The sequence below is a fragment of the Haliaeetus leucocephalus genome, unplaced genomic scaffold (assembly GCF_000737465.1).
Source record: "Haliaeetus leucocephalus isolate CR32 unplaced genomic scaffold, Haliaeetus_leucocephalus-4.0 Scaffold932, whole genome shotgun sequence".
Classification (NCBI taxonomy): Eukaryota; Metazoa; Chordata; class Aves; order Accipitriformes; family Accipitridae; genus Haliaeetus; species Haliaeetus leucocephalus.
The window spans coordinates 6,802,639-6,818,849 of record NW_010973368.1 but is presented as its reverse complement, the minus strand read 5'-3'; the positions used below and the strand labels follow the sequence as shown (position 1 = coordinate 6,818,849).

Sequence of the window (16,211 nt, the reverse complement as noted above, 5' to 3'; positions counted from 1 at the left end):
TACATGGCCTAAATTTAGACACCCAAGTTCAAAGAGATGTAATGATAGAATATGACAGAGTATGATGAACTGAAAAGTTCTCTAAGGATGAATCCATTCAACATGATCTGAGAAGCCCGTCAAGTTGGAGGAGGAGGAATAAGAAAGGGAACCATAGAGATCAGGTCTGTGGCTTCAGTCTTTCATCTTGCACCTTCTCCTGCTGGTTACTTAGTCTAAATGATTTTGAAATGTCTCTTAGCTGTGCCATAATGTATGAAGTTAAACCCCTAACTTTTGTATTAACAGTTCAACACGCTGGAGAACTAGATTGCTGTTAAATTTTTCTATGTGGTGTGTTCAGCAGCAGGAGTAGAGGGCAAGGAATGTGTGAGCAGTCGTCTCTTCCACACATCAGATCTTGCAGAGACACTCAAAATCTGCAGGAATGCCTACAAAGCTATGTGCCAGTTTGTCAGGTGTTGGTGGTCAAGGGCTTTGGGGGTTTCCAGCCCCTCCCCATGGTCCTCTTGCAAGGAGGCAAGGTGATTGCCTTTTCTTCTGTCTCCAAGGTCTATTCTGAAGCTCATGGGAAGAAAGTGTCCTGCAGATTGGAAGAGGACATTTCTAGCTATTCCCTTAATGTTACCATACGCTGGTTGATAGCATGGGTACCCAGGAAACATATGGAGGTGGTAACTGCTATCCTCACAGGGATATTGTCTGTGCAAAATAAGCAGGTAGTAACTTCCCATTGACAAGAAGCCTTCTGTGCTTTGAGTTGCAGATTCTTGCAACTGATGTCCATGGCACTTTTCTACTGTAGCTTTATTTAGCTAGAAAAAGTTATGCTGGTGTCTGCAGCGGTAACAGATTTGACCTTCCACCATTAACAGAGCTGTGATAAACAGGAAAGCTTACAAAAACAGGCCTGGCTTCATAGCTTGTACCAAACTTGAAACTCTTCACAAACGCATAGATATAACAGAAATATTCATTGAGTCAGTTTATAGGTTTATAGGAGTCCAGTTGTATCACTTCAGGGTGATAGCTCACTTTAAATTATGCTATCTGTCTTGGGAGGATCAGAAACACAACAGAGCACCAAAAAAATGTATAGAGACACAGTTTTTGTGACTTGGGTATGGAAAAGAAATGCAAGGAAATGACTAGATACAGATGTCATAGAAAGTATGTGAAAGTATAACCTTTGTCATGGAGAGATAACTGCACGACAACCTAGTCCATGATTTCTCCCAGATTGTATCTGCGCTTTCTGCTTTTCTATCATTGCTTATATAGAGGCACTACAGGTTTTGTAACTGGCATCCTCCTGACCTGGCTGATCTTTAAAGGCCAATTCTGAAGTAATACTGGCCTGCGTATCAATGTCTGCTGGACTTTATGTAGACTACTTTCCCAGCAAGAGTCCTAGAATAGATCCAGCTATGCTAGCGGAAAACTTAGCAGAGCTGGCTTTGTCTGAGGGACTGGTGTTGGCCGCATCAGGGAAGTGAGTACCCTGCTGGAAGGCGTGACCCTGTTAGGGGTATGCCTGTACTACAGACTGAAGTGTGAAGTAGAGCTATCTGAATTAAATGTAAATTAATATAGTCAGGTAACAGAAACAGTAATGCCATCAAGCTCTGAGCTAATTTCTCTCAAGTGGCAAAATAGACTCAGAAATTTGAAAATCCAGGCTTTTGCTCAGATCCATTCCTTAAAGTCATTATCTGCCTTTCTTTTTGAAAGGTGTGTAACACTTTCAGAACTTCTTCCTACTTCTGTGGCACAGCTTTGGTCATGAACAGTTTGCAGCGTCAATGTCCTCTAGCAGCTGGGTGGCTGCCTTTCCCCCAGGCATAAGTAACATGATACTACCTAGTAGTTTTGGCCAAAATATTTTAAATAGAAAAATGAAAAGATGATACAATAAAGAGAACCAAAGCCTTCTTTCCTTGTAGTGAGTCACAAGAGGCCAATCACAGTGAGATGTTCTACATCCATTATAACAATGCTGTTTTCCAGTTTATCATACTGAAATGATTAACCATTTTACTACTGAACACTTGCAAAGCCAACAAAACATTAAGAGGCCTGTGAACGAAAAAACCCTTGCGATGCAGGTTGGCATTTTATTGTTCACTGGGGACTTAAGTTTCAAAATTATTTAATGGCTTGGTAATGATATTCAGGCATGTATGTAGTAAGGTATGGCCAGTGCTGGTTGCAGACACTACTTACGTGGGGGAATGAACGTAGAGATTCATAATTGTGTGGGCAGCCTGGGCTGCTTGCCCCAGAGCTCACGTGTTGCTGGTGTCTGCGAAAGGAGACAGAGCTGCTGTCCCCGTCACCTCCTTGGTAAATCTGCTGTGGTGGTTTGTAGGTGGCTGGAGCAACCTGTCAGGTTGGAATCTGGCAAGGTTGGACAATTAAAAGATATTTTAATTTTGCAAAGTAAACACCTATCAGAGTCATTTGCTTAGGAAAGCAAAGTCAGCCAGTCAAGAAGGAAAAAACAAGTACTTTGTTTTGATCACTTCTTCCTTTTTTTATGCAGATCTAGTCTTTCTCAGTCAGGAGTCACTCTGGGTTGAAGACTGTCTGCACCTGTCAGGGTTTAACCCCAGCCAGCAACTAAGCACCACTTGCCAACAGATGCCCAGTTAGTTCCCAAGCAGCAATCCACCCCCCTTGGCCAACTCCCCCCAGTTTATATACTGGGCATGACAGCCCATGGTATGGAATACCCCGCTGGCCAGTTTGGGTCAGCTGTCCTGGCTGTCCCCCCTCCCAACTTCTTGTGCCCCTCCAGCTTTCTCTCTGGCTGGGCATGAGAAGCTGAAGAATCCTTAACTTAGTCTAAACACTACTTAGCAACAACTGAAACATCAGTGTGTTACGAACATTCTTCTCATACTAAATCCAAAACACAACACTGTACCAGCTACTAGGAAGCAAATTAACTCTATCCCAGCTGAAGCCAGGACAGCACCCCATGAGAAAGCTATCATCTTGATTTATTTTGTAGGAAGGAATTTTGAAAACAGTTATGAAAGCAAGAAGTTCATGTAGGGCATCACTTCCTTAAGTATCCTCTCCCAGACCTACTGGGGTGCTGCCAAATTGAAGGATATTCACATTTTAAACTTTTTCACCCACTTTCAGGAACTCATCTGAAGTCAAGAAGGAAAAAATCTGAAGTAATTGTCTAAGCCATCCTCTAGCAATGTCAAGATTTTTCACCATGCTGTATTTGCCTTTGCAGCAGAGGCTCCAATACTTCTCTTGGGATAGACACACTATTTCATCTAGTTCTCAGGAACTTTCTTTGGATGCTGAGCTGCATTAGCATATTGTTATTTTTATCCTCCCTGCTATTAGTCATTCTTTTACAGACAAAGCTAAAAACCTGTCCTTTCTAGAACCACCTCTGTATTCTTCAAATATTTGTAAACCCAACCCTGTGGTTCTTTGGCAGCAGAAGAATGTACTTTTGATTTTAGTTTGGGTAAGAGAGATTATTTCACTTCCCAGATTTGACATTTCCACATATCAAATCAAATAACAGTTTGTTGATTTTTTCTAGAAAATAAAATTACACAAATGATTATATATATGAAATCATCTTCTCTTAATGTTTCTGCTGTATTTCTGGGCATCTGGATCAAAAAAGGAATTAATTTTAGAGAACTCGTTCAGTTTAGAAAGAAATTTTTCAGGTGATTTCTGTGTGTTTTTCACATGGATACTCGAGGTCTTCTCACCTGCCTCTCTCAAACTTACCAGAAGTGTTAATACTTTATTTGTGGAATCACATTTGGTTTCTGCAATTCAAAAGCTAAGGTACAGTAAAGGGGAAAATTGTAATAGCAGGAAGAGGTGGTCCGCTCTTAAGAAATCCTGATCTTATAAACATAGGCCTTTTAGAAGTCCTGAAAGAAATAGGGAATGTTTTCCCAGAAATACCATAAAAACGGAGATTCTTACCACATCTTTTCATTGCCTTGGCTTTGCTTTAAAGAACTACATGCTTGCTGACCAAAGTACTGGAAATGCATGAGACAACATAGAAGGTATTGGTGTGAACCTGAGGATCAGAACAACGTCAGATTATTCTTGGTGGTTTTTTTATCACTTTCTCACTTAAGGTGTGGTTGTGGATGATAATCGGTTGGCTTGTTGGTTTTTTCCCCCGCAAATCTATTTATAGTCTTACAGCAAAACTTAACAGGTAAAGGACCTACCACTGTACCCAGTGGTGCAACCAGTAGCAGGGACTACAGAGAGGCATTATGCAAACCTGGAAGTGAGATGGCAGGGTAGAGAAGAAAATCTAAGAAATTGAGATAGTGACACTTCTTTTCAAATACACTTTGAAATGCATGGATAGTCTGTAAAAGCTATCTGTTCTTGTTATTGCTTTGTTATTATTGTGGATTGAAAAACAAATTGGTATCATTCTGCTTCATATATAATTCTCAATTATAATAACCCTTAGAACTTGCATGGTGTGTTTTGTCCTTAGATCAAAAGGTTGGGTGAACTTCCATACAGCTGGGATGAAAGGCCCAGAAAATCAAGTTATCCAAGGCATTATAAGGAGCTAATGGCAGGACTTTGGCTAACATGTATATTCCCTATTTCACACTTTAAATCATAGAATCGTTTAGGTTGGAAAAGACCTTTAAGATCATTGAGTCCAACTCTCAACCCAACACCACCATGCCCACCAAACCATGTCCTGAATTGCCACATCTATGCGTTTTTTGAACACCTCCAGGGATGGTGACTCAACCACTTCCCTGGGCAGCCTGTTGCAATGCTTGACAACCCTTTCAGTAAAGAAATTTTTTCTAATATCCAATCTAAACCTCCCCTGGCACAACCTGAGGCCATTTCCTCTCATCCTATCACTAGTTACTTGATAGAAGAGACCAGTACCCACCTCACTACAACCTCCTTTCAGGTAGTTGTAATGGTAACTGGAATAAAAATTCAAATTGTCTATCATGGTTGAGGGAGAATGGAAACAAGCTCATCTTTTGGGGGAACTAGTGGCAATTTAAATAATGATTTAAATAGTTTGTTGTTGTTAATATTGTAAAATATGCTCAAATCACAGGTGTATAGCCATACCAAAGTGCTTACTTTTCTGCTTGTACTGAAGAACAGTGACTTGTGTGAAACATGGGCTCTATATATCTACCAGAAGCAAAAGGTACAAATGCTAGCACTGCTGTATCATGTGTAGAGCAAACCCGTGGTGCAGCCACAGACTATAATTTCATGCTGGCTGCTCATTTTGAGGAGCACTCTGATTCATTAGCCCAGTGGGAAGAAAATGGGAAGAAAAGCCTTTAATTTCTGAACTCTGAGAATTTACACTCATTTTGGAAAACACCTTATTACCACTGCAGCTATCTTCTCCAGAAAGAGCTGGGATTGAAATAGCACAGTATGGTGCAGGCTTCTGGGAAGTGTCTTGGCAGAGCCTGAGGCTAGGAAAATAGCAGTCAAAGGTGCCGTGTCCTGACAGAGGATGAGGACAGCTTCCACAATACAAGTCAAAAATGTGTTTTTCCTTATCCTAACATACATCCCTAGATCACAGCTTCTCTGAGAGATTTTTCACAGACTTCCAAGGACTGGAAGACTCTTTCCCACTGGGTAAGCCAAAGAGTCTCTTTGCTGAACACATCCTGGGCAAAAGTGCCACCTAGGCACCTTTTGTGGTGCCTTCACCATATCCCCATGTGCTTTTGTGATAACAGCAGATGCGCAGAGAAGTATGTGGGGACAGAGTGGAGAAGTACTCTTCCTCAATGTTCACTCCCTCTCCCTACTGGATTCTTCTCTAGAGCAGGGTATGGGTACAAAAAGGGAAAAAATGAGAACAAGAGTGAAAGGGAACAAAACATGCAAATGACAGAAGATAAGTGGAGAGAAGAAATGCAGCCTGAAAGTTTAGAGAGGGAAGTTTCAAAAAATCACTACAACATGTGGGATAAGTTTCTTTTTTAGGTCATTATGTTGGAAGGAGAGCAATAAAATCATTGCTGTAATTCCTTTTGTATTTGCTCTTGCATTCCTTTTCTGTGTTCAGCTGTCTATTTCTTCATTAATTCTTGCCAGACTCTTCAGCATTTTAGCCAAGTCTTTTGACTATCTTTCTTGCCCAGCATATCAATAGGCCTTCCTTGAGCATGCAAACTTTTGTGCAGACTGTGGTTTTCTTTTTGCTGAGAGAACTAGTTAACTTCAGAATAATGAGCTGAAATTTCCTCCCCTCCCCTCTTTTTTTAAAGACAATTCCTCATCTCTCCAGGAAGATGAAGAGATAGATATGGAGGCTGTCAACTGGCAGCTGAACAACACCTCCATGAATGGGCATTCATCTACCCCAACCACAGTTCGCTTTCCCAGCTGGGTGACTTTTGATGACAATGAAGTCAGTTTTTCACCGCAGAACCTTTCTCCTTTGAAAACAGACACCCCACCTGCAGAAACACAGACTCCAGACGTTAACTTTAACCTCGCTACATCCTTTAAGAAAAGAGAACGTCCTAAAAGCACATTGGGGGATCTCTCCAAAATTCAAAAACTAGATCTCTCCTCCTTAACCAAGTTGCCTTCTGTTGAAACACCACCGTGGAGTGCTACTAATCCCTTCCTGGATGAATCTCTGCGAGATGTCCAACCCTCACCCATCAATCCGTTCAGCTCATTCTTTGAGGAGCGAGACAGGCGTTCCAAAAGTTCTTCTGTCTCCAGTGCTCCAGGCAAAAGCCAAAGAGACTCTCTCATTATTCTGCATCAAGAGCCTGATACCATCAGTTTCCACGAGGCAAACAAAAGTGTAACCCACACAGATGCAGTAGAGCAGCTCAAGCAACTCCAGATTGGAGACCCAGATCATGTGAGCAGCCCTACCTTGCCTGATGATGACCCCATGATGCCATATGATCTGGAGGCAGCCTTATTTAACCTAGCACCTGCTCAGCCAAAGGATGGATGGCCAATGATGCTCAGGATCCCAGAAAAGAAGAATATTATGTCATCCAGGCACTGGGGACCAATATATGTCAAGCTGACTGACAGTGGATGTATACAGCTTTTTTATGAAAAAGGACTGGAGAAACCTTTCCGGGAATTCAAACTTGAAATCAATCATGAGATTTCAGAGCGCAAACTCCAGAACTATGATGAGAATGGAAGGATACACAGCGTGCGGTTGGACCGCACAACCTACAAGGAGAAAAAGAAGTATCAGCCTAAGCCAGCCATTGCTCACACAGCAGAGAGAGAGCAAATTATCAAGCTTGGGACTACAGATTATGAAGACTTCCTTAGCTTCATCAGTGCTGTGCAAGACACACTGATGAACTTGCCAGCCTCATCAACAGATCTGAGCACAGTGGGACTAAACTATCAAGAAGAAGAAATCACCATTGATGTCAGGGATGAGTTTCATGGCATCTTGGCCAAAGGAGACGGTGTGATTCTCCAGCACAGTGTGCTGACCCATATCTATGTTCTCAGCTTCCTTTCTGGCCTGGCAGAATGCAGACTGGGCCTTAATGATATCCTGATCAAAGGGAATGAAATAGTTGCAAGGCAGGATATTATGCCCACTACTACCACTAAGTGGATTAAATTATACAGCTGTCGGTTCCATTCATGTGTGGATGAGGATATGTTTAATAACTCCCGTATTATCCTGTTCAACCCCTTGGATGCCTGCCGGTTTGAACTGATGCGATTCAGAACTGTCTTTGCTGAGAAAACTTTGCCTTTTACTCTGAGGACAGCTGCCAGCATCAATGGTGCTGAGGTGGAGGTGCAGAGCTGGCTGATGATGTCCACTGGGTTCTCTTCCAACCGTGACCCTTTAACTCAGGTCCCTTGTGAAAACGTGATGATCCGCTACCCAGTGCCAAACGAGTGGGTGAAGAACTTCCGCAGGGAGAGTGTCCTGGGGGAGAAATCTTTGAAAGCCAAGGTGAACAAGGGGGCCACTTTTGGATCAACCAGTCTGTCTGGTTCTGAGCCAGTAATGAGAGTAACTTTGGGAACTGCCAAGTATGAGCATGCCTTTAATTCCATCGTATGGAGGATAAACCGACTGCCTGACAAAAACTCAGGTGAGTGGTTCATACCATTGCTGCAGGAGTAAACTAGAAGGAGTTATATATTTTGGAAGATAGGGAATACTAGGTTTACATGGTGAGGGATAGATCATCCCCTGTAGTATACCAAAGGACATCAGGTAGTTGCATGAAGCATTTATCTGACCCTTCATTGCAGTAGTTTTACGTATACTACAAACATTGCTAATGATAAAAACAGGTTTAGGTTTTCCAGTTGCAAAAATACGCCTTCTGTCTCTGCTTCTACGAGTACACTATGGGACTTAGGCATCAAACATCTCTGTGTGCTAAGCACTGTTATCGGAAGCAGGGCTTTTTCAGGTAACTTGCAAAGGCAAGATACTATGCTACAGGGCTGAATGACAGGACCAGAAAAATTGCTGTAGTTCCAGCACATGTAATTTCTTTTCCATGCATTGCCAAGCATATTGGGCCAGTGCTATATATTTCAACGCATATACCACAACTAATGCCTATAAAGTATCTGGAATGAGGATTGTAAGAGGACAGAAGACAGATACTGTGCAACCATTAAAAAAAAGAGATTTCCAAACACCAGTTTGTGGCTATGTTTCTGTAATCAGTGCAGACAGGTAAATACAGCTTAAACCTGAAGAGAGAATACCAGCATAAAACCCACAAATCTTTGTATTTCTAGTAACATGTTCATAATTAAACATTCAAATTATATGGGCAAGCTAGTGTTCCCTTTGGCCATCGCTGCCAGTCATTCCACCTCCTGCCTTTCCTCCATGGTGTGCAGTAAGGCTAGACAGCTCAGGTTTCTTTTTATTCATAGTGAATTCTACTTCTTGATTTCTGTGATCTAGACTAGCTTTTTACAAACAAGATGGACTTTTTATTATTAATGCTGTAGTAATGCAGCTGGGTGACTGGGAGGGTTTCTGTATTCAGTGTTCCCTGAAGGCAAGTTCAGTATTGTACCAGATTTGGCACTTTCCAAGGACATGTGTTTTTCCTGAGTTTGAGCTATAGTGTCAGCAAAACAGTGATCAGTCTTCTAATCTTTTGGATCACTTTTCGGCCCAAGGATGCCAGCTTACACCATAGGTGTATTTAGAGGGATATTACTGATAAAAGCAAAGGCTCCATGTTTTCTGTAGTGCGGGGCATAGGAAGAGAGAGCTCGGGAACTCAAGAGAAGTATCGCAATGAAAAATTAACCTCAGGCTGTTTATGAGCAATAATATGCTTGTGAGGAAAATCTCACTATGCCATCTGCATGAGCTCTGGAAATGAGATGCTGTGAAATTGGGCCTTCTGTGGCATCTTGTCTCCAAAGATCTCAGTATACAGTATAGACTTTACAGCTGGGGAAACGAAAGCCCCCAGACTTAACACAATCACAGAACATGCCGGTAGCAAACCAGGAGAAGAGGCAGAACTCCTGGCTCTACTGCCTCCTGTGAGTGATGCTCCCTTACCCATCACTAGTTTGAGGAAGATGTTGATCTATGTCTCTTGTTTCCTTGATCTCATCTCTCCCAGTGTAAGGCTTTATTATATATACCCTGTGTCAGGAGGAGATGCATCACAGACTCAGTGTTGCTGTTGGAGCCCTGCCACAGGGCATCTATCAATCAGTGTCACTGTGCAGAATGCAGGGTATTTGTTTACATCCTGAGAGGAAGAGTGTCCTCAGCCCTCCGGTCAGATCAGATGTAATTTCAGGGAAAGGAAGGGCCTTGCAAGCACTGTCTTGGCCAGGACACTTGAGGTATGTGAGAAGGAGGGAATCCCAAAGTGATGACAGGACAGGCCAAGTGTAGTTTAAATCTGACCTTGCCTCTCAGGGACTATTTACATTTCTTGACAGTACTCGTCCCATGGTTTTCCCTCCTCAAAGGATATGGCAAACAAAGAGGGATATAAAGGTACTCAAAAGCCTTGATCCCCGCTCCTTCTTAGATTTTCCTGATGGACCACATACATTTCTGAGCACGTGATACTGATGTGTGGTCTACTCCCAACCTTCTGCATGCTTGGCTGTATCCAGCCCTACCCACAAGTCATATAATAACTCACCTCCACCTATTTGCAGGAGTCCCTATAAATGATGCAGTTCTCAAGCACTAAGTATAAAAATACTGCCTTGACTCACACTTCATGCTTTCTTACTGTAGCCCCTGCAGCTCACCCCTAAGAGCGCTCTGCATCCTCTGTAAATGTCTGGTCTGCTCTGCTAGTGAACTGCTCTGGTGCCTGCAGCTCCAGAGCAGGAGAGAGGTAGTGGCATCGCACTGCATCTGGTGGGAAATGCTGCAGGCGGCCACAGTCTCCAGCTCCACGCTGCCTCCAGAGGTCACACAACCTGTCCACACAACCTGGGGCATGTGCATTGCACGACTCCCTCCAGCACATGTGCCTGTCTGCCAGACCTGTGTGCCTACCAAAGGAGCACGTACATAGGCACACACTATGGGACCCTTCGATCATCCACGTTGTGTGCTCTGACAGATCAGTCCCTTGCAAACGCGACCCCAGGAACTCCAGAAGTCTCTGGGTAGCCAATTGGACCTCTTGTGCTTAACTCCATTCCCTGAATTCAGACTGGCGCAGGCTCTGTATAGATGTGAGGTGTGTGACACCATCAGCCCTGCCTGTGGTCTGCCCTGACAGCCAGTACCGCAGTCTCGCAAGGGAGGAGAGCCGGTCCCTCCCGAAGCTCGCTGCTTGCATTCAGGTTGTAGTATCCTAGCACACAAATTGTGAAGAATTATTTCAGCAGCTTCGCTGTCTTACCCAAATGTTTTCTTTTTGTGCCTTCTAATGGGATGGGACCCTTTGCACTCTCAGTATAGGAACTTGTTATCGGCACTCTCTGTATTATTTTGTAGGCAAAGCGTCTGCTTATGACTGGATATTGAAAAGCATATGACAAATGAAGGACTGTGTGTACTCTGACTATGATTTGACCTAAGAAAAAACTATGGACTGGATTCTACTGAGCACATTGCTGAAATCCTTTCCAAAATAGCTTGTTAAACTTTATTGCCCTTCTCATATTCACAATTATTCTGATCAAAGCAGTTGATAAAGAAAGCCTATTTGCAGGCTCTGCAGAGCTTCAGTTGCAGCTGGCTGGGCTCCACATGTTTGGGGGTTTTTTTAATCCACTAGCAGAATATTAGGAAAACCTCCACCTGGTCTTCGATCATGGGAAAACGCTCTTCCAGCAAAGCAGGGATGTAGCCTCTATGCAGAGCCTCGAATCTGGATATTTGAACTTTGCTCTAGTTTGGCTGTGGATCCCAGGCGTGCTGCCTGCTATACTTTCTGAAGTAAATCAAATCCTTTAATCCAAACATGTTAAGACATCAGAGTCGTTTGGAACAGATTCCCTCCAATCACGGTAACCCATGCGTATGTATGAATTATATTATCAGATCCTTGATTGTCAGAATGAAATCTTAGTAGCTCGTCTTGTATTTTCACCCACTGAAAGCAAACTCAAGTGATTGGCAGTCCTTTTTGCAGTTTGTTTAATTCCTCTGGGAACTCCAACAGCATTGAAACAGGTAAGATACTGTCAGTTGCTACAAACTAGTTCACCCAGGCGGATTCCCAGTTTCTTGCAGTTTTGTGATGTTGCTTCCTCCTAGATGTTGTGTTTTCTGATCCATCCAACACAACTTAATGTCTGTTTGCTCTCTTTTTCCAGCTTCTGGCCATCCTCACTGCTTCTTCTGTCACCTAGAGCTTGGCTCTGACCGGGAAGTGCCTTCCAGTTTTGTCCGCTATGTAGATGTGGAATTTGACATGCCCACCACTTCTGCATCCAAAGCCACTGTTCGGTCCATCTCTGTTGAGGACAAGACTGATGTGAGGAAGTGGGTCAACTATTCAGCACACTACAGTTACAAGGTAAAACTGAGCATGTGGCAATCACCATGGTTACTTTGCATACTTCATTGTCTTGCAAAGTGTGAGCAGACAAATAAAATACCATGAGCAGATGAGGTGGGAATTTGGCACAAGCCAGGCTCTGTGCATTAGCTACCCATGTGCAGCCTATTGATTCACGGCAAACAAGCAGTGGATTATCCCTCAGCGAAGATGGAATAAACTTGCTTGCAGTTGCTTTGTGGAAGAGCATCCATACAGCCAGTTACTGGGCATTAGCTGATACGTTGAGAGTGTGAACAGGGAGATTTGCTGCTCTTTGTAGCAGCTACAGCGGGAGTGCTAGAGCAGACAAAAGGATCACATTATTTCTCTGCTTAAATATTTCTTCTTCCTGCCTGCCCTAAGGAGAGGAGCAGATGGGAAAATGCACTACATATATACCTGCCAAGAATATCAGTATGCCAAAATTTGCATGTTAGCTGATCACTCAGCAGAGGAGTTGGCATCCTACCTGCCTTCTTTAAGAGCAATGATGAGAGATACTGAAAAGATTCTTATGGCAAATATTTTTAATGGTAATTGGAATTACATTTTTAGTAGTCTCTTAAATTCCCTGGAGATGGTATTTGATCTTCCTAAGTATCCCTTTTAAGACTTAAACATTGGATTATCCCTGATTTTTCGGAGGTGTTGAAATTTAGAACACAAATGTAGATGTGCATTTTAAAATTAATCTCTTTGCTTTATACATCAGTCTTTGCAGAGTTTAAAATTGAGGCTGGTCTTCTGCTGTCACTTTGGAACCCACCTATCCTCTGCAGATTTGGTTCTGGATTTGGATTCAAAGTACAGCTGGGGATGGTAATGAATATAAAATCATGTGAGACTGGTTCTCTGCATGACATTATCTCTTCTGGGAATGATGTCATGACACTGTTGAATCGTAAAACTGTTTGGATTAGACTGAAAACACTTACAGTAAATAAAATCCAGCTTTCCCTCCTCAGTCTGTTTCTCTTCACAACGTTCTTAGTTTATCAAGAGTTTCTTCACCTAAGCAGGACACGAACCACCACTAAGGAAGATTTTCGAACCTTTTGTTTTCCTTTCTCATTACAAATGTTCTCCCTCTTTTTCCTCTGCCAGGTCGAAATAGAGCAGAAAAAAAGCTTGAATGAGGATCTGAAGGAAGAAGATACTGCAAATGTCAATGAATGTGCTATGCAGTGAAGGAAGATCAGTCTGCAAGTCCCAAGAGGGATGGTCAAAATAACAGACCTGGAAGAAAGGATTTGCAGGGTTTTGGTATTTTTCTTTTAAGAAGTATGGAGTGCTACTTTTAAAATAATGCTCTGAAGAGTATTATTATTTTTCTTTGTGATGATCCGTATTTTGAGAAGAAGCTCATCAGTGGTTTTTTGGAGCAGACCCATGGGCCTTTGCTGGAACAATTTAAGTACAGTTGGGATATAGACTAAATGACTCGTATTACAGTCAAGCTTGCCTTTTCTGCCTCTTCACCATCTAGGTTCTACATTGAAGTATGGTCTGGTCACCATCACAGCCAAATCAGAAAGCAGCCTTTATCTCACTAACAATCTTGTCCTCCGACATTAAGCATGTTTTTTTGTATGCCTGTTGGTTTGGTCATTGGCAGATTCACTTCCTTCTGAACTGCCAAATAAAACCCAGTGAAAAATGATATAAAATCTCATTTCTGAAGCAGTCAACAGAGTGAAAACCCTGAACATCATTCTGGAGAATCAACAAACTGCATCTTAAACACGATAAATGGTCAAGCAGATGAACTACAGACAGGACAGCTAATCGTGTAGCTGTTCTTCTATTCACCCCTTCCCGTGTCATCCCCTGAACGACAACATGTCATTGTGCACATTTTCATGTGCTCTGCACAAGTTACAAGAAAGCCTCTGCAATTTCTTAAAATTTTTCTTAGTCTGGGCTGTTCTGTTATCTTGACTGAACATGGTTATGGCTGCTAGTGAGGGACTTTGCTAAGATTAGATCATTCCTGCCTAGAAAGATATTTAAGGGAAGAACATTGGGGTTTGGTTTGGGGTTTGTTTTTTTTAAGATGTTTTCTTGGATGGGTAAGGTGGGTGTTTTTTGAAAACGTCAGAATGTGATTACTTTAACAGACAATGTTGTTTGCCTTCCTGAAAATCCTTGGAAATCTGTCCAGCACAATATTATTTTCACATTCTATCTTGAACCTACGATATAAGTAACTTGTATCTTTTTAAAACCCCCACTAACTGGGACCCAAAATCTCTTTTCAAAAATTAACAACAAGCTTCCATCATGAAGATTCTTTTATCTCCACTTCGCTGAAAGAAACAGCAAGTCTTAAAATTTCTTTCTAAATAAAAATGCAGAAGGCAAAAATCACTCATTCATACATATTTTCAGAGAAAACAGTGTTCAAAGTACCCATTTTTTTGTAGTTGTTTCTATGGCTTGTGTAATATTTTGTCTCGAGGTAATTTTAAATGTAAAAAAAGTAATTTATTAAATCATTTATCTTTTAAAATGTTACTGCTGACTTTAAAATCACACATTTGGAAAGCCTTGGTAATGTAATTTAAAATCATAATGAATTAAAATGAAAGCTTTTTTATACATTTATAAATTTATTTTACATTTCATATTACAGAAAATTAATACACTCTTGATTTACTACTTTCACTGTGACTCCTATAAAAATCACTACAATGTTAAAATCCCAAATAAAACACGAGATTTATTACATTGAGTTTAAAACTGGTAGTGGTAGAATTTAAAACAAATTATAGGGAACTTATAAATGCCTTTTTATATGCACCTAAATTTCAGGCCTATGTCAACCTAGTGATACATACTTATACAGGTACACTGCTGTAAATACGTAAAGTCTCAGTCCTTCTAGGACTTCTTAATAAGCATGTAATACTCTATTGCAGGTGGTCCTGCTGAAGCCCAGGGTGCTCCTCGGACCACACCAGTTAGTACTAAGCATTTGCAACATCTCTCTGTAAATGGAAGAATGCTGTTAACTTTTATGAAGCATTTTGAGATCAGTGGATTAAAATTACTGATGAAGTACTGATAAAGAATTATTATTTATTAAATTATAACTTTGTAGGCTGTGAAATATCTGAGAGCATGGGGCTGAATTTGTGACTGATTCGCAGCTCTGGTACACGCTGGCTGTGATGAGTTGCAGCTCCTCACTACAAAATTCACTCTTCTTTTTAAAGGCATTCAAAGAACTTCCGGGTGTTTTTCCTGTGTTTCACTGCAGCTCCTAGTACACAGTTTCTGAAAAGGACCAGCAAGAAATCCAACAAGACCAAGCTGAACAAGTGCTGAGATGTTGCTGAGGAAGGTTGAGAATGTTTTGTGAAAGAAACGGTCAGGAGATTTCCTACACTGATCTGCAGGCTCACTGTCTGAATTTTTGCCTATAGCCCCCCAGCCCTTGAAAACACAAAAAAGTAATAGCAAATAAAATTATGTTGTACTGCTTAGAGGGGAGAAAATCAAAGGAATATCTTTTTCCATCTCTGTTGAATTCTTAAACTATTCAGTCTCTATCGTACTCCAGCTGCAGAATATTTCATGCCCCAAAACTTGAAAGATGAACATATTGGAGGTTTCTGGATTTACTTAATTCCTCTACCTCTTCATCACTGATTCTTTTTTTTAAGTCAAAGTTACTGAATGAAAGAAAGAGTATGGGCCTGACTCTGATCTCTCTTATGTAGTTAGTTGTACAACAGAAGTATCTCTTCCAATCCTCATGGAGTTACGCAGGCAAAACTGGAAAAGTGTTCTGGTTTCTAAAAAAGCTGTTTTAATCCATTCTGATCTCTGGAGAGTATTTATCTGATGTACCTGCCACTGAATTTTCAAGAGTTTGGGATTAATACCTTGGCCAGAGTTTCAAAAGATCTTGTTTCCTGTTGAAGCACTAGAGTGAGTAGTCTGATTTTTCAAAGGAGCACTAACAACCAAAATCTTTAGAAAATCTAGCTTTGGTATCACCAGGTGTCACCACTGAATTCTTTTTTCAGTCCAGTGCCATTATGAGCACTGAGCATTTGGACACTGGGATCCTAAGTGCCCTTTTTGAAGCTTCCACTGTTCTTGCTTGATTAAACAGTGCCAATTTTTCAGTGTTAGATACTGTCATGTATAAACTTTACGTACATG

The 16,211-nt window shown here is 41.5% G+C and overlaps 1 protein-coding gene across 1 annotated transcript in view; it reads left to right on the top strand.

Moving 5' to 3' along the window:
* Positions 1–13,229, top strand: part of STON2 (stonin 2) — a 55,591-nt gene extending 42,362 nt beyond the window's left edge. The window contains exons 4-6 of the mRNA XM_010583797.1: positions 6,291–8,126; positions 11,815–12,017; positions 13,146–13,229. Of these exons, the coding sequence (XP_010582099.1) occupies positions 6,291–8,126; positions 11,815–12,017; positions 13,146–13,229 (2,123 nt within the window). The remainder of the gene's footprint in view (positions 1–6,290; positions 8,127–11,814; positions 12,018–13,145) is intronic.
* Positions 13,230–16,211: the final 2,982 nt, after the last annotated feature.